We start from the raw sequence: 24643 nt of genomic DNA on the forward strand, positions 1-24643 counted from the left end.
ATCATGAACTGGAACCAAAAGAAGTTGGAATTATTAATCTGTCCAGAGAGTCCAACTACAAGTCAGAGCTAGAGATTACAATGTTTTTGAAGTCAAAATTCAAGGAAGAAATATAGAGTCAGAAATATAGAACAGTTCCCATAAAACAAACATGAGAAGAAAATAAGAGAGTTTTCTTGACCCTCATCTTAGTCTAAGAATGGTGAAGATCAGTCTCTGTACTCTTTAATTAATCTGGGGTCAAATATGGATTCATTAAAGGTTTACTGTTTGCTTATAAGAAATAGGACAAGGGAAAGCTCTATTAGGAGGAAAATCCTGATAGGTATATGGTAGAGTAATGGCAATAAAGGAAGAGATGAGATAATACTACCAAATCTATAAAGGAAACCTGAGGCAGAAAATACCAGAACCTCCCAAAAAGTAAAGATTTCACTTATTAAATATTTATTAAACACTGTGTACATAATATGGTGTCAAACTCACAGAGAAGAAATTTCAATAGCAAAGATAGAAATTTATATATCTCTCTGGGGATAATTAGAAGTATCAGAGCTTCTTTAATAAGGGGAACAAGGGAAAGAGCTTTAAAAAAAAATCCCTTTGACAACTGTGTGGAATATGGATTGGAGTGGGGCAAAATGTCTGAGGAAATACTACTATAGTTTCCATGAAAAATGATGAAGCCCTGAACTAGAATGATGATTCTGTGAGATAGAGGAAATAACATATATATGAGATGTTATGGAGATAGAAATGACAAGATTACCTCATTACTAGATTATTTTCTCTTTGAGGGCAGTGTTGATTTTTTTCTTTTTTTAAATTCCTAAATTACCTAATGCCTTGTCCTCAATTCAATTAAATTGAATAGACATTTATTAAGTGACCACTATATGCAGAACCTTCTGTTGGAAGCTGGAGATGCAAAGAAAATAAATGAAACAGTCTCTATCATCAAGGAACTGAAATTATATTCTTTATAATAGGAACTAAATAAATATTTGCTGATTTGAATTAAAGTAAAATTCATTAGAACAGTGTCCAAGAACAACTCTGCCATCTAGATTAGGGGAAGGCAGAGTTGGTTTTAGGAATTAGATTTTTGATTTTTGGTTTTGTTTTGTTTTGAAATTAGTTCTTAGATAAAAATTTAAATTTCAGAACAGAAGTGGCTGAAGGTCAATAGTAAAAAGACCACTGCATATGCTTTTCCTCCTTCTAAGATGTGAAGAGTTTAACTACTGGCAAGGCAAATTTCTGCAAAAGAAGCTAGGGAAATGGAGAATACTATTATTAAACCGTTCATTGTCTTCCTCGCCCCCTCACAGCTCCATGGGTTCTTCCCACAAAAGGAAGTAAGAATGTTACTCTTACATTTGGGAACTGTCTTCCAGTTACCAGTGTATTAAACCACCTCCCTGTTCTCTTTCCTGAAAAAAAAAATCAATTTTGTAAATCATTATAACTGAAATAGCAACATTATAGTATTAATGTTGCAAAAACGTAAGCACTTTTCAGTGAAGGTCTCAGTGCCTCAGAAGACTCATTTCACACTCAGAAATTTTTTTTGCCATTTCAAACAAGATTGCATGTTCTGCTTTTCATTTGGCACTCGGTCTAACATAAGGCTCTTGTTTGTACATATGGCAAAAATAAAATTAATCAAGTCTTCAAAGAATTGTTTTCTCTCTGAATACATAAGGATATTTCCATCAGGAGATTCCAGTTCCTGTTACCATAGAGATAGAAGACATTGCAGAGAAGGACATTCATCTCCCTATCAGGGAGGAAAAATTGATTAGTTTCTTGCAGAATTTCAGGGAGAGAAAGATCATGTTTGTAATGTCAGGTGAAGTCAGGAAGAATTCCAAAAACAATTTGGAGAGAGATGAAACATAACAGTATCAGGGAAAGAGTTGCCGTGGTGATGCTTTTTAAGGTCAAAGAGACTTGATTCCTAAAGGCAAAAAAATAAATATTTGAGTATCTGTTTCAGGCAAAGCACAAAAAGTGTTTGTGCCTGGCCTTGACTTTTGCTCATAAAGTTTTATTTGATTTGAGTTCTAGCTATTTCACTAGCTTTCTCAGGAATTGAGCTCAGCTGGTGCACTCTACTTAAAGGTGTCTGGATTTATTTATTCTTCAGAGGTTTTCCTTTAGGATTTCAATCTTTGGAATCATCTATCTTCCTGACCCGCTTTACATGAACAACAGTCTGTTTTATTTCCAGAACATCACACAAAAGTGACATTTTAGTGTGTATGTATGTAAATTTTTTAAACAAAGTCAGATTATAAATCAAGTCCTTATAGAAATATATGTAAATAAAAAGTTCCCTCAATATCTTCAGTGAGTGATTACTAACAGTAAAGGGATTAAAGGACTGTCCTCAAAGGTGAAAAAAAAATATCCTTAATCTCAATGCTCATGAATATTTGAAACCTAGAGCATTTTGAAAAAAAAATGTCCAAATGTTTTTAGAATTTATTAATAGAGATTACATAATGTTTTACATCTTATATAAAGCTAAAACTATAAGATTAGGAATTCACATTACAAGGTAAGATGAGCAAATATCACACATAGTGCTACAAATATTGCATACCACAGCAGAAATAGTACTGGACATGATGTCAACCATGTTGATCTTTAAAATCCCTTCTAGCCCTAAATCCACTGAAACCTATAATAATAGCTGATTCTGTTTTGAACAGAGTTTTGTAATGCTCCAAATTCTTCATCTGAGCCTCTAGCTAAGCTGAATTACTTTGTAAGCAGGGCAAGTCTCTTTGTGCTATCATTCTGGTAAATATTTAGCACTTGCCTCACTAAAAAAATAGCCAAAACACATTTAAGTTTAAACTGCATTATTAATATTTTCCCCAATTCATTCTTAAGAATAGACAGTCAACAAAACAATAAATTAAACCCTGATTTGTATTACTTCCAATTTCCAAGGTGTCAATGCTCACGTTGAAAATTTAACAATCAGTTCTTGCAAACTGGTTCAAGCTGACTCCAACAAATCCTTGGTTATGTTTTTCTAGAGTCACAATATTCTATGATTCACAGAATTTTTGCATCATTGGGAAAATACTGCTATTAAAGAGATAAGCTTTAGTAATGGGGAATAATTTGTGATTGGTGATAGTCCTTGGCAATTTCCCAAATGCAATTAAGTTCTATTCTCTTTCTAATTCAATTCTGAGCCCAATTCATCATCCATCTGCATTGATTGTGCAATATATGTTTGTATATATATATATATATATGTATATATACATATATATATAGTGATTTATGAACCCATACAGATCATTATCATTTTAAAAAGTGATGATACCTGAGGAAATTCTTACAGATACATAATAGATAGAATTAAAGCTCTCTTGAAGATCTAAAGCTTCAATTAATAGCTTAAGAGAAGAAAAAAATCTTCCATAGAAAGAAAGTAGGAATGAATGTCTGCAAGATTATATTTCAATATATTTAAAAATCTAAGAATTCTTAAGTATAGGCATTTCCTCCATCAATATAGACAGTAACTCCTCCACACTGAAGAAAGCATTTACGAGTCAGTCAATAAACATTTATTAAGTACCTACTATGTGTTAGCACTATCCTAAGTGTTAAGGCTATAAAGAAAAGCAAAAAACAATACTTACCTACTTCTCAAAGAACTTATAGTCTAAGATGACATGGAAAAAAAAAACAATTCAATGTGAGAAAGCTATGTATGTATAGGATAAATTGGAAATAGGTAGGATTTTCCCTGACACTTGAAAGGAAGATAGGCAGGATAAGAGTCAAAGATGAGGAAGAACAGTGATTCAGATAGAACAAAGAGCCAGTAAAAATGCCCTCAAAATTTTTTCGTTTGATGGTCAAATATTTAACTATAAGCCTTCTACATTTAAGTAGATTGAGCCATATATAATCAACCTTTCTAACTTGGTCAGATATTCTGGTGCTTGCTCTGAATTAGCATAGTCTCTGAAAACCTCTAGTCCTCTACAAAACATGAGTTTCAGAGAAGAATTTCAATAGAGATGAAGACATGCATATCTAAATAAATACATCACCACAGCTTTGCAATAGATGGAGCACCAAACCTAGGGTCAGGAGGATCTGACTTCAAATCTGAACCCAAACATTCCCTAGCTGTAAGATCTTGAACAAGTCATTTAATCTCTATCTGTTTTAGCTTTCTCATCTGAAAAATGAGGATAATAACAGCACCTATCTCTAAGCATTATTGTGAGTATAAAATGAGACCATATTTATTAAGTGCTTTATAAACCTTAACAGTCTATATAAATTATTATTTATATTATATTATTATATGTAATTATATATAAAATTATTATTATTATACAGACACACATATATATCCATTCACATACATATATGTACATTTATTGACATTTCAATTGTGTCTGAATCTTTTGATTTCATTTGGATACTGGCGTGGTTTGCTGTTTTTACTTCTCCAGCTCCTTTTACAGATGAACTAAAGCAGACAGAGTTAAGTGACTTGTCCAGGATCACATACCTAGTAAATTTCTGAATCCAGATTTGAATTTAGGAAGAAGAATTTTCTTGACTTCAAGACCAACACTCTTTCCATAGTACCTCCTGGTTCTCTATGTGTGTATACACATATATCCAATGTACAAAACTTCATATGTTTATCTTAGAACATCTATTCTTGGGCAAATGCTTTTGATCAGCATGGAAAAACCAACCAACCAGCATAGTTGGTTAATAAGGACATCCTTTAATGAAATTAACGATCTTCATCTATGATTTTCTATCTTTATAAAACACTGAGCATGACTCAGGATTCCAGGCCTATGCTAAATCTGGCAGAAGTCCTGTTAATTTAGGATAATTAAATATGCCAACCATAGATTTCAGGAAGGCCGGATTAAATACTCTAGAGAAGTCATCAGTGAATTCATCTGACCTTGGGTCTTAGCCATATGGAAAACTCTTACTATCTCCATTGTTTTTGCTATTAGAATAATCACCTAGAATAATGTACACTTTTAGTGTAGAGAGTAATTAAATATTTTTCAAGAATCTTAGTTTACCAATTTATATTTTCAACAAACTCTGAAGTTATAAGGAAGCTTAATACTTTCACAAAATTATTAACTAGGCTACAAACTTTTAAAGAAATATATATGTATATTTTTAACTTATCTGCTTATAATAGTATGATTGATCTACATTAGATATTAATAATGCATTATATAAGAATAAAAAAATTTGTTCATTACTGATCTGATGCCATATATAAATTTATAAAGATTTGAGATAGACAGAAACCTTGTAAAACTTGCCTCTTCAATTTAATCACACATTGTGAGGATGATGGCAGCAAGGGATTTGCCTTTTTCTTTATATATCAAATATTTAGCATAATGTCTGGTGCATAGTAGGAGTTTTATAAATGTTTGACTTATTGATTTAATAGAGAGTGGTACTTCTGGGATTGTGTAAACCACAGAATCACATAGCATCATGAATCCATAGCCATAAGTTAATCTTTCAAGTATTTCTTTCTCAGTTGCATGCAGATTTGTTCCTTAATTTCTCATCTTACTAACTACCTAGTGATACAGTGGCTAGAGGACTAGACCTGGCATCAAGGAAGAATTGAGTTCAAATCTAGCCTTAGCTACTTATTAGCTATGTGATCCTGGGCAAGTTGCATACCTGCTGTCTACCTCAGTTTCCTCAACGAAAAAATGGGATAATAATAATAATAATACTTATCTCCTAGGGTTGTCATAAGGATTAAATGAGATAGTATTTTAAAAGATCATTGCAAATCTGAGTGCTATATAAATGCTAATTATTATTATTAATTATTATCTGAATCAGAAACAAAGAATGAGAGCTGATACTTTTTAAAAGCTTTTTGTTTTCAAATATATTCATAGTTTTCAATATTCACCTTTGCAAAACCTTGTGTTCTAAATTTTTTTCTCCCTCCCTTCTCCCACCTTTTCTCCTAGACAGCAAGTAATCTATGATAAAATGAGCAATTCTTCTATACATATTTCCATAATTATCATACTGCACAAGAAAAATCAGATCAAAAAGGGAAAAAAATGAGAAAGAAACAAAAAGCAAACAAATAACAAAAGTGAATGTACTATGTTGTAATCCAATAAGTCCCCACAGTCCTCTCTCTGGATGCAGATGGCTTTCTCCATCACAAGTCTATTGAAATCAGTTTGGATCACCTCATTGTTGAAAAGAGCCACATCCATCAGAATTGATGATCACATAATCTTGTTATTGCCATGTACAATGATCTCCTGGTTCTGCTCATATCACTTAGCATCAGTTCATGTAAGACTCTCCAGGCCTCTCTGAAATTCTGCTGATCGTTTCTTATTAGAACAATAATACTCCATAACATTCATATACCATAATTTATTTAGCCATTCTCCAACTGATGGGCATCCACTCAATTTCCAGTTTCTTGCCACCACAAAAAGGGCTGCAGCAAACATTTTTGCACATGTGGGTCCTTTCCCCTTTTTAATGATCTCTTTGGGATACAGGCCCAGTAGAGATACTGCTGGGTTAAAGGGTATGTGTTGGAGTCCAGCTCCTGTAGTGAAATGAGGAGTGTGACTTTACTGGGGCCAGGCAGAGAAAGTCTCAATTAGAAATCTTCAAAGTTTATTGATCAGGAATATATTTACCTCAAATGCTCATAGATTTAATACAAAGTATACTCTTTGAAGTTCCTATAGTTTTTTCTAACAAACAAGATCTACTGAGATGTAAATGATTAAGCCCTGGATCTTGGTTAATTAGATACAGATGCAAGTAGGTGAGATACACATCATGGTAAAGTTTATCATACCATTGTCTCAAGTATCTTTCTCCCAAATGTCTTTAGTCTTTATTGTGGGCTCTTTTTCCTGTCCTAAATTCAAAGGTTTGCCTTTAATCCAAAGAGTAGTGTTTGCATTTTGCTTTAGTCACTAGATTATTAATTTATTATGTTGACAAGCAGTCTCTGCTATTTCAATTAGGGAGTTTTGGTGAGCCAAGTTACTGTAAGACTCAAAACCTGGAATGCAGTCTTACCTCCTGCCCCTCTACAGATATGCACAGTTTTATAGCCCTTTGGACATAGTTCCATAATGTTTTCCAGAATGGTTGGATCAGTTCATGACTTCACCAACAATGTATTAGTGTCCCAATTTTCTTACATCTCCTCCAACACTCATAATTATATTTTCCTGTCATCTTAGCCAATCTGAGAGTATGTAGTGGTACCTCAGGGTTGTCTTAATTTGCATTTTTCTGATTAATTATGACATAGAGTATTTTTTCATAGTTTTAGTTTCTTCATCCAAAAATTGTCTGTTTATACTCTTTAATCACATCAATTGGAGAATGGCTTATATTCTTATAAATTTTAGTCAATTCTCTATATGTTTTAGAAATGAAGCCTTTATCAGAACCCTTGGATATAAAATTTTTTCCAGTTTATTGCTCCCCTTCAATATTGTCTGCATTGGTTTCTTTGTACAAAACCTTTTTAACTTAGTATAATCAAAATAATCTATTTTTCATTGCATAATGTACTCTAGTTCTCTTTAGCTACAAATCCCTTCCTTCTCCACAGATCTGACAGGTAGACTATCTTTTGTTCTTCTAATTTGCTTATAGTATCACTCTTTATGTCTGAATCATGAACTCATTTAAACCTTATCTGGGTGTAGGGTGTTAGGTGTGGGTCAATGCCTACTTTCTACCATACTATTTTTCCAGCAATTTTTGTCAGTACTAGATATTATAGTCATTGACTATTGTGTCTTGTGAACCTAATCTATTCCACTGATTAACTACTATATTTCTTAGCCAGTACCAGATGGTTTTGATGATCACTGCTTTATAATATAGTTTTAGGTCTTGTACACCTAGGTCAGCTGGTAGGGACTTTCAAGGTCTAGTTCAGATTCTTGATCTGACAGAAAGAGGAACAATGGAGGGAAGATGTAAATAGGCACATGTATGCTTGATATTCAGAAAAACTTCTTCACCATTAGATCTATCCTAAGGTATAATGACCTCCTGAGTTTTTCATCCCTGGAAGCCTTCATGCAAGCCTTGGTGTCTACTTCTCAGGTATGCAGTCAGGAATTATTGATCAGGTATGAGTCAACCTAGATGGCTTGGAGATCTCCTCCAACTCAGATTATGAAATGCTTTTTTTGACACAAAATAAAACTGAGGTCCAGACAATTGAAATGACTTTCTCTGATCACAGATAGTTTTGCTTTGAGAATTTTTTCAAATGAGACATATTTCCAAATGTGACAAGTTTACCTTCTAGTAGGAACATGTAATATGTTTGCAAATGATTGTTTATTTTTGTATTTATTTCCCTGAAGTGGCTAAATGTCACAGTAGATAGAGAGCCCTGGGCCTTGTAGTAGGGAAAACCTGAGTTCAAACTTCTGGCTCAGTGACTTCAGGCAACTCATTTGACCTCTGCTTGCCTGAGTTTCTTCATCTATAAAATGGAGATAATAATAACATCTGCCTCCAAGCTTGTTGTAAGGATCAAATGAGATAATACTTGTATATTAACAAATATTAGCACATATTAGACACCAAATTAATGCTATCATTATTATTATTGTATTATACATATATATATATGGAGGTAGGACAGAAACTATAATAAGGGTAGTAGCTAGTAACTAGTGAAATTTCACTGAGTGTCTCCTTTTGGGTTTTTTTGCATATATTATCATATTGTATTATATTATAAATATTCAGTTTTGTGTTGTAGTTTTCTATGTACTATTTTACATATGTTGAGCTTAAGGAGGTAAGAATACTGGTAGAAATGCCTAGATGACAATTGGAATTGCAGGACTGGAGTTTAGGGAAGATGTATATTTGAAAGGCATTTGAATTAAGGTGATAACTGTAACCATTGGAATGAGTGAAATGAATGAATGAAGGGGAAAACATTTAACTGTTTACCATGCACCAAACACTAGTATTAAGTGTTGGGCAAAACAAATACAAAAATTGATCGATCCCTGCTTTCAAGTTCACATTTTAACAGGCTGAGACAAGGAAGCCTTGGTCAAGAAGGTGTCTCTAAGAGAGAAAACGTGTCATGGGCCAAGGATAAAAAAGATTGAGTTCCAGAGCCTTGAGGATCATCCATATTCAAGAGGAACCAAAAGTTATGTAACACAAATAACCATACCTGAATGATTATTTTGGGTGTTGAATGAAAGGTGTTCAGTGGTCTCAATTTCATTTTGACTCAGCATACCAATATTCCTTTCTCAGAGCTTTTCTACTTCATGATTGAACTTGTTTGAAAGGAGAGTCTCAATAAGACAGCAAAGAATAACATTAAATATTTTTCAGGAAACATGAAATATATATGTGAAGTATACATATGAATATAATATATGTATATAGATAAATATATAGATTACACAGATATAGATAATATCTATATTTCAATCAGGTGGTGCAGTGGATCAAGCTCTGAATCTGGACTAAGGAAACCTGAATTCAAATCTGACCTCAGACACCTAGTAGTTGTGTGATCCTGATAATTCACTTAACTTTGCCTCAGTTCCTCATCTGTAAAATGAAATGGAGAAGGAAATGGCATACCACTCCAATATCTTTGCCATGAAATCCCAAATGGGTCATAAAGAGTTAGACATGATTGAAAAACAAAGGAACAATAACCACAAATATATATATATTGCTTGATCCTCTGACCTACAAATCTCAGAATGCCAATAAATTCTCAAATTCCTATTATACTCAGAAAAATAACATATGGGAAAATGACAGCATATTTCATCATATCATAAAATAAATGTTGGGAGGCAATAACAATGTGTTTTAGAAATGGAAAAATATAAATTCTAAGCTAAGCTGTTCTTTTTCCTTCCCCAATCTATAATGACTCCTCTGGAGAGTAGTATTTCTACTCTCTACATTAGACTACAAATAGTCTAATGTCAGAAGAGTACTTTTGTATCCCGAGTGCATGGAAAAAGACAAAGCTACATTAAACTATTCTAGTTTATTCAAGAGATAACTTTCCTAATTAAGCAGGTATATATCATAGAGTTCTGGCTAGGCCAGAGAACTATTGGTAATGCATTCTCAGTATTTCTTTTAAAATATACCCTTTGCACTTAGAAGATGGAAAATGTGTGTGTGTGTGTGTGTGTGTGTGTGTGTGTATACACACAGATTTGGGCATAGTTATTACTGGGATTTGTTTTGTTTGATTAAGTATGCTTGTAACAGGGCTTTTATTTTTCTTACTTTCTTAATGGGATAGAGGTGGAAGGGAAGGAAGAACTTCTTGATTTTTTTTTTAAATCTTATCTTTTTTGAGTATAGTGGCAAATCCTTGTAGTCCCTGTATATGAGGAGTAGTAAGCTGTTGGTTCATGTGATTTAGACAGTTCTGAGCTGTAACAGGGCTAAGCTTGACTGGGTCTCCAGAATAAGTCTACATCAATATAGTGAGCATAGGATCACTAGGTTGCTTAAGGAGGGGTAAATTAGGCTTAAGTAAAAATGGAGCAGGTCAAAGCTTTGTGTTGATGATCAGTAAGTTCAGGCTCTTAAATGGCCTCTTAATGTCCAACCTAGATGAGAAAGGGAGCCGAGAAAGGGAGACAAGGAAAGATGGAAAGAAAGAAAGAAGGAAGGAAGGAAGGAAAGGAAGGAAGGAAGGAAGGAAGGAAGGAAGGAAGGAAGGAAGGAAGGAAGGAAGGAAGGAAGGAAGGAAGGAAGGAAGGAAGGAAGGAAGGAAGGAAGGAAGGAAGGAAGGAAAGAAGGAAGGAAGGAAGGAAGGAAGGAAGGAAGGAAAGGAAAGGAAAGGAAAGGAAAGGAAAGGAAAGGAAAGGAAAGGAAAGGAAAGGAAAGGAGGGAGGGAGGAAAATTCCCTTTGCAAGCTACATAGTTTTCTTTCATATGAAGCTCTATGTTAATACATGGTTATTTGTGTGCCCCAAGTATTTAAATATGCTGAAAGAATATTATTTCATTCTTATTTTAATAAATGGATTGAATCATTCTTTCAATTTCCCAATTAAAAAAATTATCACAAGTATTTTTCTTGGGATTGGGATACTTCTGTGGGCATGAAGAAAAAACATTCTAGTTTAGCATAAAGTAGCAATTAGGTTCTACATATGCAGGAGTTACTTGAAAATATAAACTTGAAATCACTGTACAAAATCAGGTATTATTATATAAGCATATGCCTTTTAAATGGCTTCCAATATAAACTTTAATGATGTTTTTGGAAACTATCATTTATAGAAGTCCCAAGTTAATAATAGGAAACAGAACCATAGTAAGAAAGATATAGATTTTTGGACACTATCTTAAAATTCATTTGTAGAATTTTAGTACTGGAACAATACTAAGTGTTTGCATTCAAACTCCGTGTTTAAAGTTTGCTAGAAGGCTTTTTGATTCTTGTATACTCAAAATATAAGAAAATATAACATAAGTATGTTTGGGGAGGGGGGACCCACAAAAGCCTGTCAGTATAAACAAGCAAATAAAGTAAACAAAATTGAAAGTAATTTTTAAAAAATTGTTACACTTTAAGCCTAATTAGAATAATAGTAACAAATAAGCAAGTGGAAGAAAAGAAGATTTCAGGGTTTTTTTTCCCCTATTCTATCCACAGAAATAGATAAATGGTAATATCAGGAACTACTGTACAGTGAGGATGGAGAACAGGGTTGGTAAAAGAAAAAATTATTGAATTCCCTTAAACTATTCAGAGAGATGATGAAAGACATCTTAAAGCTATTTGAACTAATAATAACAATCTTAGACTAGTGTCCTCTTTAGTGTAAAAAGCAAAATAACATTTGGCAAAGTGAAATTCTAATGAGTTTTTTCACACTTTTGGTGGGGGGAATGTAAGGAAGTTTATTACCAATATTTTAAAAGGAAAAAAAAGTAAGAGTAGCCAGAATAGAAATTCTTCTAACCTAAATAGCAATTTAACACAAAAGAACATTTACTATGGGTCACTGCTAAAAGAGGCTCTGAGATGTATGAATGACTTCTAAGTCTCTTTGATGCATATTTTTAAAATGAATTACCCTAGTAAAGCACCTCTTCATGGGATCCCCTTTAGAGAACAAATTTTTCCCCTCAAATCCAAGAAATAAGCATTAATAGAAAAAAATAAAGATGATAGATTGCCTAAGAAAATGGTTTATAAATTGTTTCATAGAACCGTCAGCATTCTATCAGTTGTCCTAAGGATTCTTTGTAATGATATGGTTAACACAAGTTGTAGGCTGGTGTCTTATAACTACCCATTCTTATCGCCTCTCAGTATCCATAGCGTCTTTCAAAGTTTGTCTCAATTGAAGCCTCTTACATGCCTTTCTTGCTTCCCCCACAAAAAAATCTGGTTTTAAAAGAGGCACAGGAACTACAGACAAAATTGCCGACACTCACTAGATTATAGAGAAAGCAAGGGAGTTCCAGAAAAAAAAAATCTACTTCCGCTTCATTGACTACACTAAAACCTTTATGTGGATCACAACAAAATATGACAAGTCCTCAAACAGATGGAAGTACCAGATCATCTTACTTGTCTCTTGAGGAACCTTTATGTGGGTGAAGAAGCAACAATTAGAAAAAATATGGAACAACTAATTGATTTAAGTTTGGAAGAGGAATGTGACAAGGCTGTATGTTGTCACTTTGTTTAACTTATATGTGGAGAACATCGTGTGAAATGCCAGGCTGGATGATTCAAAAGCCATAATTAAAGAGGTTGGGAGAAATATCAACAATCTCAAACATACAGATACCATTCTGATGGCAGAAAATGAAGAAGAATTAAGGAGGCTCTTGATGAAAGTGAAAAAGGAAAGTATTAAAGCTGGTTTGAAGCTTGACATCAAAAAAATTAAAATCATGGCAATTGGTGCTACTACTTCCTGGCAAATAGAGGAAGAAGAAATGGAAGCAGTGTCAGATTTTATATTCCTAAACTCAAAGGTCATTGCAAATGTCAGCTACAGTCATGAAATTAAAAAGATATTTTGCTTCTTGGAAGGAAAGCTATGGCAAACCTGGAGAGAATACTAATAAGCAAAGACATAACCTTGCTGACAAAGGTCCATATACTCAAAAATAAGGTTTTTCTAGGAGCAATGTATGACAGTGAGAGTTGAAGTATAAGGAAAGCTGAGTATTACAGAATTGATACTTTCAAATTGTAGTGCTGGAAAAGACTTTTGATAATCTTTTTAGACAACAAAGAAATCAAAGCATATTCATTCATTTGCATAATTTCACATCTGATTTCTTAATGGGGACTGAGGGTGAAGATAAAGAATCTGGAACTCAAAAGTTTAAAATAAAGTAAAAAACTGTTTTAAATGTAACTGGGGAAAATCCTAAAAAGTAAATAAGATTAATAAAATAGACATTATTCTAATAAGGAAAAAAAAAAAGAAATCAGTTCAGACTATTCATTGGAAGGTCAAATGTTAAAGCTGAAGCTTAAATACTTTGGCCACAAAATGAGAAGAAGGGACTCATTGGAAAAGACTTGATGTTGGAAAGACTGAAAGGCAAAGTATAAGGGGATGATAAAAGATGAGATATGTTAGTATTGTCACAAAAGCAAGGAACATTAACTTGAACAGAGTTCACTGTTCATGAGATAGTGGAGGATGGAAGATCCTGGAGTGCTATGTCTATGGGGTCACAAAGAGTCAGATACAAATGACTGACAACAGCAATTCACTCATCTTCTGGTGCCTTCTTCCACCAGCTAAAACTATTTTGTGTTTACTTTATAGACATTTTATTTTGTGTTATGTGTATTGTTTATTATGTGTAACATGTTACAGAGGGCAAGGATGAGAGGCTTATCCAATATCTGTCTTGTAACATCTAGTACAGAATACCTATACATAATGTTTATGTTTTTAAAAAATATTTTTTGAATTGAACTGAATTTTCTAAAGTTTTCAATACACATATGGTCCTTTAAGATGCAAATTGTACTTCTTATAATCAATATGCTTAGAAGGTCAGGAAAGGAAAGAAAATAAGAGATGAGAGTGGAAGGAAAGAGAGAAAAAAAGAATGAAAGAGAAGAATAAAAAGAGTAGAGAGGTCAGAAGTTAGTGCAGTTTCTTCCTTCTCCCAGGACTTAGTAGACTGTGTACCCAGAAGACAACTACTAACACTTTTAAGGTTCTAAGCATAAATCTGAGGAGTTAAGATTTCTAATACCATCAACATCAGTGTGCTTCCCATTAACAATCAACCAGACAATTAGCTTTTTATCAAAAATATTTACTAAAATATTATAGCAAGTATAGTAGTGACACAATATTCCCTCCCCCAAAGTCTGAGGCACATTCTCTTAACAAAAACACACTGTATCTATGAGGAAAGTGGGCACACAGTTAAAGAACAAAGATAATGAAACACATGTGTAGAAAACACATTTGTTACAGGGTTAACTTAAAACTTCTGGTTTTTGAATGTCCTTTTCTCTTTTTGTAGTCTCCTCAAGAATTTTCCTGGATTGTAGTTCTATGTTAGGTTCCAGGAGTTAGTACCTTTGTAAAGTATATGGCCAGTACTTCTGTTGGTCAAAAGAGGTCACATTTCCTGAAGCTTTCTTTCCATCTTTGAATGATAAGATTGGAAACCAGATTGCAAGAGTCATAAGATGAATGAATGGAGAGAAACTAGACAATTGGAATAAACTTTAGTTTGGCCAAGAAAGGAAAGAAAGATAAAAGAGAATAATGTGAAGTGAGTGGTTCTTTTGAATAGTATTTTCTCCCAATTAATGTAAGGAGAATTTTTAACATTTATTTTTTAAATTTTGAATTCTAATTCTCTCACCTCCTCCCTGAATAGTAAATAATTTGATATAGGTTACACATGTTCAATCATGCAAAACATTATTTTCTTATTAGTCATGTAACAAAAATATAAATGGAGAAAAAATGAAAAAAGAAGGTGGAAAAAATACTATGGTTTGATTCTGCATTCAGATATACATCAGCTCTTTCTCTAAATGTGTATAGCATTTTTCAGCATGAGTCTCTTGTCTTGGATCATTGCATTGATAAGAATAGCTAAGTCATTCACAGTTGTTGTACAATATTGTTGTTTTGTTGTTCGGTCATTTTCAGTCATGTCCAGTTCTTGGTGACCCCATTTGGGTTTTTCTAAGCAAAGATACTGAAGTGGTTTGCCATTTCCTTCTCGAGCTCATTTTACAGATGAGGAAACTGAAGCAAAATGAGGTTATGTGGCACATACAGAGTCACATAGCTAGTAAGTGTTTCAGGCCAGTCTTCCTGACTCCAGACCTAGTGCTCTATTTTCTGTGCTACCTAGCTATTTTACTTCCCACGAGGCTTTTTCTGGTCTCCCCAGATGCTACTGCCTCCCCTGTAAAATTATGTTGTATTTATCTTGCATATATTTTATATTTACTTAATGTGTAATATAAATAAATATAGTTAGTAAATATATTTGAGATAGATGGGTAGTGCAGTGGATAAAACTCTAGTCTGGAGGCAGGAAGAACTGAGTTTGAATACAGTCTCATACTTTTTCTAGATGCATTACCTTAGGCAAGACACTTAAACTTGATTTGTCCTAGTTTATTCAATTATAAAATCTGGATAATAATAGCACCTATCTCCTCTAATTGTTGTGAGAATCAAATAAGAAAATATTTGTGAAATTCTTACTACAGTTGCTGGTACATAGTAGACATTTAATAGATACTTATTCCCTTCCCTTCCTTACATTTCCTTCTCTTCCTAATATGTGTACATGTTGTTTTACCAAAGGAAATGTAAGTTTCTTCCTCATGAGCAGATACTATTTTGTTTTTATCTGTATTACTAGTAACTAGCGCAGTGTCTGTTACATAGTAGACTCTTGATAATACATATTAATTGATTTTCTCCTTCCTTCCATTTCTTCTTCTTCTTCTTCTCCTCCTCCTCCTCCTCCTCATCCTCCTCCTTTTCCTCCTTCTTCTCCTTCTCCTTCTTCTCCTCCTCCTCCTCCTCTTCCTCCCCCTCTCTGTCTCTGTCTGTCTTTCTTTTTCTCTTTCTGTGTGTGTGTTTATATCTCTGTTCTCTGTCTCTATTTTTCTGTCTCTGTCTCTCCTCTTGTATCTTTGTCTTTCTGTGTTTCTGTCTTTATCTCTGTCTTCTTTGTGTGTATGTGTGTATCTATTTAGAAATGTTTTAGTCTATGATTTATTTGGTGTATTTAGAAATTGGGTGATTTTTCTTTAAGAAATTTCAAAACAATTATTTAATTTCTAGTTTCTTGCTAGCTAGCAGAATTTTCTCCAAATACTAGTCTTGAAAATGATTTATTTTGATAGGAAAATTGTCAACAAACCCTAAGTCTATCTATTTGAAATTATTCTGGGTGCATAGTAATTTATGTAAAATAGAAATTTTCATTTAAAAAATGCATAATCCTTGGTGACAGACATAGAAATATGGTGACTCTGTGACCTCTCAGAGCTTTCCTATCATAACAAGTCTAACAATAGCGTTTTATAGACAGATTTAATTAATTCTAAGTGAGGCACTTTTCTGAATTGTTAGCATTTTTTCAAAAGTACATGAGATGACTTAAAAGATAAACTATTTTCAAAATCAGTATGCAAATATAGCCAACAATAGTAATTACAGAATTCACATAGCAGAGTATACAGCATTTCAAACAAACCAAATACAACCAAAATGGTCACATCTGTTTTTTTCATGGCAATCTACCTGTTTAAATTTGACTAAATGTTCCCATTGCTGAATTTTACTTTCTGTATTCAGTTAGGTTAAACATTGTTATTTAGATTAATCAAATATTATTTTAGTTATAATTTTAATACCTTTTCTTTTGAAATTATAAGGCATAAGAAGTGACAAACAAATTGTAATAATTTGGAGAATATAAAAATGGTCAATATTTTGGTCAATATTTTCTTTTACTTTGAGAAGTTTTTGAACTGATTGGATCAATTATATGTATGGCCTAGACTTTTTTTCTCCTCTCTTTCAGCCTTGCCTTACACCCTGATAAAACCTTGGTTGCAACTGGACAAGTTGGGAAGGATCCTTATATTTGCATTTGGGACTCTTATAATGTACAGACTGTTTCCATTCTTAAAGATGTACATACACATGGAATTGCTTGTCTGGCTTTTGATTCGGATGGACAGGTATGGATAATTTGCAAGTTTCTTTTCTTTACTTTTGTTTTTTTTTGTATCTTCTCTATAATCTCCAAAGTCTTTTAACTTGAAGTAATTTTGAAATCATATCTTAAAGAAAAAAAGTTTATATACCTATAGTAATATATGGTTTGGTGAAAGGGTTGTGAGTAGAAAAACTTCCATAATGATAGCCTTTCTGGTAGAGTCTGTGATTATACAAAGGAGAAGCAGAAGTCTTAAAGGAGGCCATCTTTTAGTTTGGAGACAAATCTAAACCAGGATGGTAACAAACATATTTCTCTATATTAAAGAGGCATAGGAAATGGACTTCTGGAAGGTCTTGTGAGCTCTTAAAAAACAGGTTAGATTTTCAGATACAGTGCTGAATTCAGAGTCATGTATTTAAGCCCAATCTCTAGGACTCATAAATTGTATCTTTATGAGCAAATCACTGAGTCCTACCTTCCTCATCGAGGAAAAAAAAGAATAATAATATCAATATTAATAATATTTTAAAATTTGTATTATATTAATCACACATATTACTATACTATGTTATGAATAATATAAATATCATTTATTTATATAATAATTGCATTATATGCTATATTATAAATGTAATTTTTATTATAATAACTATAAAAGAATAATAGCTCTAGTAATATCTATGTCACTAGATTGCTGATAGGATCGAATGAGATAATGCTTGTAAGCCACTTTGGAAACCTCAAAGCAGCATAGATATTATGAAGATTCTGTGATTGGTGCTTCCTAGAAAACAGCTACCTAGGAATGAAAACAGGACTGTAGAAAGACAGAGTTCATTATGGAAATGCCTTGGTGGTTCTTCCAGCCTGAATGCTTTATGATTCCTAACAGTGAGGATTAGAGAACAGTAATCTGTAGATGGGACTCTATGGCTGAAAGGAACTGGATTTTAAAGAGATTTGCAAAATCTCTCTCTGAAAGTCAGTACAAACAGAAACATTTTTTTTTATCCATTTCAGACAGTTGTTATTCTTCTGAAAAGTGGCAAAATAGCCAAAATTATACAAATAATAGATATAGGGATAGAAATAAACCATAGGCATTCTTTACTGCAATCCTTCTTGTTAAAGATGTGAGGAAGCTAAGGTCTCCAGAGGTTAAATAAGTAATTTGAAGGTCACAGAGCTAGTTAGTAGAACAATAATGAATGGTTAGGAAATAAACCTTCTATCTTCCTGATAATCCTATGAATGTAATACACGTGTGTGTGTGTATACACAAATCTAAATATGTGATTTTATGTCCATGCACATATATCTATGTGCATATGTATGCAGATACACAGTGATTTATGCATATGTATATGTGTATACATTTATGTATATGTGTGTGCATATATGTGTATAAAACCCAACAATTTGGCCACTACTCTTACTATATTCTGATGAAATGCATAACTTTTTTTTTAAGAATTATAGTTATGCTAAATTATAGTATCTTTAATATTTTTAAATTAAATTTTTAGGGGTCCAGATCTGTGATTGGCAAAGGGATTGCTTCTACCAATATGGATTAATGATTGTTCTGAAACTCTTCTTTTTATAAGTTTAAAGCCCTAAGAAATTAAGAGATTTGCCCAGGATTATTCTATTTGTCTGTGTCAGAAACAGGATGTGAACCCAGGTCTTCGTGTCTCTCAGATTGACCTTTTTTGGCCACCACACAGAGTTGCTTCTCAAAGGCAATTCTTTAGAGAGATAACATAAAGTTAAGTATATAAAGAGATGTAAAGAAGAAGCTAATAACCATTTATATAATATTTATTATATTTCCAGATTCTATGTTAAGTGACTTATAAATATTATCTCATTTGAACTTCAAAGCAATCCTAAGAGGTAGGTGCTGAGTTATCCTCATTTTACAGCTGAGGAAACTGAGGCAAACAGGAGTTAAACTTGCCTAGAGTCATACACATATTTGAACTCAATTTTTCCTGACTCCTGACTAAGAGCTGCATTCACTGTGCCATTGGTTGCTACTATTATCCTCATCTTACAGATAAGGAAACTGAGACAGAGGTTAAGTGACTTGCCATAAAATTAGGGAATGTCTGAGGCAGGATTTGAGCTCATGTCTTTTAAATTGTAGGCCTATTGTTTCATCCATTGTACCACACAGCTTCCTAATATTTTTCTACCCAAGTGGGTTGTGGTCTTCTGAAACAATGTAAGGAAATCTATAGTGTCTATGTAGATGGGAACTTTTTGAGGAGAAACAAACATGCATACATACACACCCTCACACATACACATAAAACAATGCAAAGTAAGGGATGATAAAGTGTCTAGAAGGTACAAATAAATTTCTTTGAAAGTCCAGATAAGAGAGACCACTTCCAGCTATCAGGATGAAGGAAAACTTCCTAAAAATGGCAACATTTAAGTTGGCCCTGAAAAATAGGTGGGATTTCCATAGACAGAAATATATATGTTTGTGTATATGTGTGTGTGTGTATTCTAGGAATAAGGAATATATGGGGGCAGCTAGGTGGCGCAATGGATAGAGCACCAGTCTTGAATTCAGGAGGACCTGAGTTCAAATTTGGTCTCAGACACTTAACACTTCCAAGCTGTATGACCCTGGGCAAGTCACTTAACCCCAGCCTCAAAAAAAGAAGAAAAAAAGGAATAAGGAATATATGAACAAAGGCAGAAAAGGAGAAGATATATTCTGGAAACAATAAAATGGTGAATTTGTCTGGAATGTAGAGGATGTAAAAAAGAATAGTGTGAGATCACTAAGGTTCCAAGAAATTTATTGTATGTCAGGAGTGGTCCTCTTTGGAAACATTTTTTAAAAATTTCCAAACAATAACATTATTCTGAATTTTTTTACCCCCATTTTGGCATTTATCTTTCAATAGATGAGAAACAGGCAAATACATAGGTGGCACAGTGGAGAGAGTGCTGACTCTGGAATTACTAACACTCTATCCACTGCGCCACCTAGCTGCCCCTCTGGAATTACTAAGACTCATCTTTTTGAGTTCAATTCCTACCTCAGATACTTGCTAACTGTGTGACTCTGGTCAAGTCACTTAACCCCATTTGCCTCAGTTTCCTCATCTGTAAAATGAGCTGGAAAAGGAAATGGCAAACCATTCCAGTAACTTTCCAAGAAAATCCCAAACAAGGTCACAAAGAGTTGGACATGATTGAAAAAATGACTAAATATGAAAAATAGTGTAGTTATACTGAAAAGTGATCTAGATTAGATATAGGGCAAATTTAAATTTGAATCCTGCTTCTGATTCAAAATTGCAAACAAAATCAAAGACAAACCTTTGATTTGATAGTGATATAACCATGCACAAGCTTCTATGAGCTGGAAGTTTCCTCATCTGTAAGATAATGATAATAATTTCAATTTCAGTGTTGTCTTGGTGAACAAATGAAATAAAATACGTAAAGGTCATTTTAAAAAGCCCTTAAAGTACTATGTAAATAGAAGCTATTATTACAGAGTGTATATTATGTAGCCTTATAAATTGGGCTAATGTATTTTCATATACAATTTATGTACTATTTACACATAAATGTCTACCTTATTATTTTGATTTTTCATTTACCTTTACCTATATATACAGAGAAACTTAATAGACAAATTCACTGCTCATATTTACTTTAATGTTGTTGCAAATATGTTTTCTTAAACATTTGTCAAGATATATATTCTGCAGTACCTAAATAAAAATACCAAATGAGATGAAAAAGAGATTTTCATTTTTTTACCTTCATTTTATATTAGAATGCCAACTACTTTATTTTTAGTTTTATTTTATTGGGGAAAATCAAGCTATCTGAGATACTTAATTTCCTGTGGATAAAAACATCTTTGTAGTTGTTTGCCATGATGCATTTCCTAGCTCATTGCTGCCTATTCCTTCAGGCCAGGCATTTATTCATTGGTCAGGGTCCAGTGGGATCTAGTGATATTTAGCAATAGACAAATGATATGTCACTTCACAACCAATGAAAGAACATAGAAATGCCTTTAAAGTAGTTAAAGGAATGTTAAATGAAATTTGAATTAAATTAATTTCCTTTTGTTTTTCTAATTCAAGTAATGGAATAAGCTGATTTCTAGGTACTCTAGCTAGCACCTACTGAACACTTCTGCATAGAGTGAATTTATACGATGGCTTGGGCTTTTCTGTCTGACTTCTGATGTCCTTTACAACTCAGAAGTTCTCTGGCTCTATGAAAACTGGTTTCACTTATTTATAATGCTTTTGTGACTTTTCTTTTTAAAGAATAATACCTGAAATGCCCTCTCACCTGTGGATGGCTAGAAAAGCTCCCAGCGATTTGAGTCACTCAAAATCATGAATATTTTTATTTTTACCAGCCAGACTGAGAATCTGTGAGTTCAAAACAAAAGACTTTAATAAAACAACATAACAAATAAAGTAATAGAAGAGTCCCCTCTATGGCATATAAGATAGGCTCTTCCACAGGTAACCATACTACCCATCAGGAAGAGGGCATGAGAATAGAACCTGTATTTCCCAAACATTTTGAGGACTTGGCCAAAAAACACTAAAAACCTTATAGGAGTTTTGTGGAATCTGGGCACTGAGGTGAACATTGTTTCTGAGCAAAAAGTGATGCTGCTCTGGGTGAAGTAAGCAGATCTCCCTTAGTATGCATATGGCATGGAAAAGCATATATAAAGCATATACTATATGTAAGCATATAGTAAGCCCAGTAGTGTGAATACAAATAGAAATGTTAAGACGATTCCCTCTGCTTAGCTTTTGAGAAAGAGCTTCTAGAAGAGTTCAACTGCGAGGTGGCTAAAAAGGATCAGTGGTCCTTAGGTTTGGTGGAAGAGCAGAGAGCAAGACCCAAGAGTCCTGAGGAGCAACTATTGGGCAGGAGGATGTTATGGGATTTTAGTGGGTAGGATAGGGATGCAAGGTCATCCTAAATTGACAAAAACAATGCTTTGATTCTTTCATAATCTATCATTTTGTTGGTATAGACATTCCGTCAACAATGGAAAAGGAAGTAAATGAAAGACACTGCCCACTTCATACTTAATTAAATAGATCTGTGCTTTTATCAATATAGCAAGTCTCCACAGTGAGGAACTTGCTCTATCAATATGTATCCATGCATTGTCTTTATGTTCTTAAAGAATTTTCTGGGGTGGAACTATTAAGGAACTAAATGGCTTGTTAAGGGCCAATTAGGTTTCTTCCTAATTCTAAGACCAGCTCCCTATCCACTATACCTGAAGTAGTGGTGTAGCTTTGGAGTAAAATAACTATCCTACTTTCATATGCATCACATGTGAGAAAACAGTATCATTGAGTCATTCCCTCTAGTGGAATTTTGGAGACCTTAAGAAAAAAAATTTCTTAATGAACCCAGAATAAGTGTTTAGTATCCTCTCTAAACACAGAGTATTGTGTATGATTTATGTGTTAAATATCTTCAGTGGAGATCAATTTTCCTGAAGAGCCCTAAACAATCACAATAATAACTTATATTTGGATCATACTTTCTTTTTCACAGTGTGATTTTACATATATTACTTCAATCATTCCTCAGAACAATTCTAGGAAGACTGCGAGAGAAGCAATGATCATCTACATTTTATAACTATGGACATTGAGAATAAGGGACACTGTGATTTGCCCCAAATCAAATACTTACCAAGTTAACAGTAACAGATGTTAAATTAGATCCCCATTACTACACTTTTCCCATGTTATCACATTGCCTTACTATGTATTTGCTCTTTTCCATCATTTAATTTAGAAAGGTTTGTATTATATATATATTTATGTGTATATATTACTTGTTTGGGTTTGATTTTGTACATAATTATATTGCTATTTTTTTAATTGATGATTTTCACTGGAAGAAAAATTCTGGCCTTAACTAAATATTTCAAACCAGAAACTAGAAAATTAGATTAGCTTTATTAAGTATATTTTTTCTTTAGTTTCTTAAATATATATGAATCTAACAATTTAGAAATAATGTATGTAACTATATATATATATATATATATATATATATATATATATATACATATATATATATATTTCCCCTCCCTCTTGCTCTTTTAAAGAAAAAGTCTTTTTACTTCTTCAATTTCAACAGTTTTAGTAGATTTCTTGACTTCAGAAACCTGGACTCTAATCCAATATTGAATTAAAGGTATACGGTAAACCCTACCCTCAATTTGCCTTCCTTTATCACTTCCACTCATTTCAGTCGAAACTTTTTGAGAAAAATCTGTAACCAATATTGGCAACAATATCTGATATCTTTAATATATGTGATCAATTTACAACTTTTGCCAATTGGTATTGAATTTTCAACATAATTTAAATTTAGACATGTAATGTATTATCTTTAGTTTTTGTCTAATTTGACATAAATTTGGGGAAAAATGCCTTGCACATGATTTTCTGAGCAGAAAAAAAAATCTTTGTGATAATCTCCAATTGACAACATTGTTGTTCTTTTCTTAGCGTTTGGCCTCTGTGGGATTGGATGCCAAAAACACAGTCTGCATTTGGGACTGGAAAAAGGGAAAACTACTGGCAACAGCAACTGGCCATTCAGATAGGGTAATTATGCTGCACTGAATCATTCATAATGAAAAGATATAGAATCTCTTTCTGTGTACATGTATATGTAAGATGTCTTTAGAATCTTTTTGTTCTTACTAGTTTAAATTCTTTTGAAGTTATTGTCTCAATTCATTTTTTAATAAAAATATACTAAATGTTTCCTCCATCAATCAATGAATCAACAAATATTATTTATGCACCTTCCATTTGCCATGTATGGCACTGAGGACAGAAATACAAATATGAGACAGTTCATGTTCTTAAGGGCCTTACATTTAGCAGAAGACAATGTATTCACAAATAGCTAAATATATAAGACATAAACACCTAAATATATGCACTGTGTTCATATATTTGTAAATTATATCTACATGTATAATAGATAGTGATTAGAAGGAACTAGGGAACAGAAAGACCTCTCAAAGGAGGCAAGGCCTAAACTAAGCCTTAAAAGGAGTTGAGATTTCCAAGAGTAGAAACTAAGCAAGGAAAACATTTAAGACATGAGGCACAGTGTATGTTTGGAAAGACACACAGGGGTAGGAGATGAATTGTGTATAGAAAAAGGTAAAGAGGGAATAAACATTTATATAGTGTTTACTATGTACCAGATACTGTGCTAAGTGCTTTACGAATATCTTATTTAATCCTCACAAAAACCCTGCAAGATAGGTGTGATTATTATCCCCATTTTACAAATGAGGAAACTGAGG

The 24643-nt window shown here is 33.1% G+C and overlaps 1 protein-coding gene across 3 annotated transcripts in view; it reads left to right on the top strand.

Moving 5' to 3' along the window:
* Positions 1–24643, top strand: part of EML6 (EMAP like 6) — a 284438-nt gene that overhangs the window by 113765 nt on the left and 146030 nt on the right. For all 3 annotated transcript variants that reach the window (XM_074286942.1, XM_074286941.1, XM_074286943.1), the window contains 2 exons: positions 17140–17299; positions 23829–23927. In XM_074286942.1, coding sequence (XP_074143043.1) covers positions 17140–17299; positions 23829–23927 — 259 coding nt within the window. The remainder of the gene's footprint in view (positions 1–17139; positions 17300–23828; positions 23928–24643) is intronic.

Source organism: Sminthopsis crassicaudata, chromosome 2, assembly GCF_048593235.1.
Source record: "Sminthopsis crassicaudata isolate SCR6 chromosome 2, ASM4859323v1, whole genome shotgun sequence".
NCBI classification, from domain to species: Eukaryota; Metazoa; Chordata; class Mammalia; order Dasyuromorphia; family Dasyuridae; genus Sminthopsis; species Sminthopsis crassicaudata.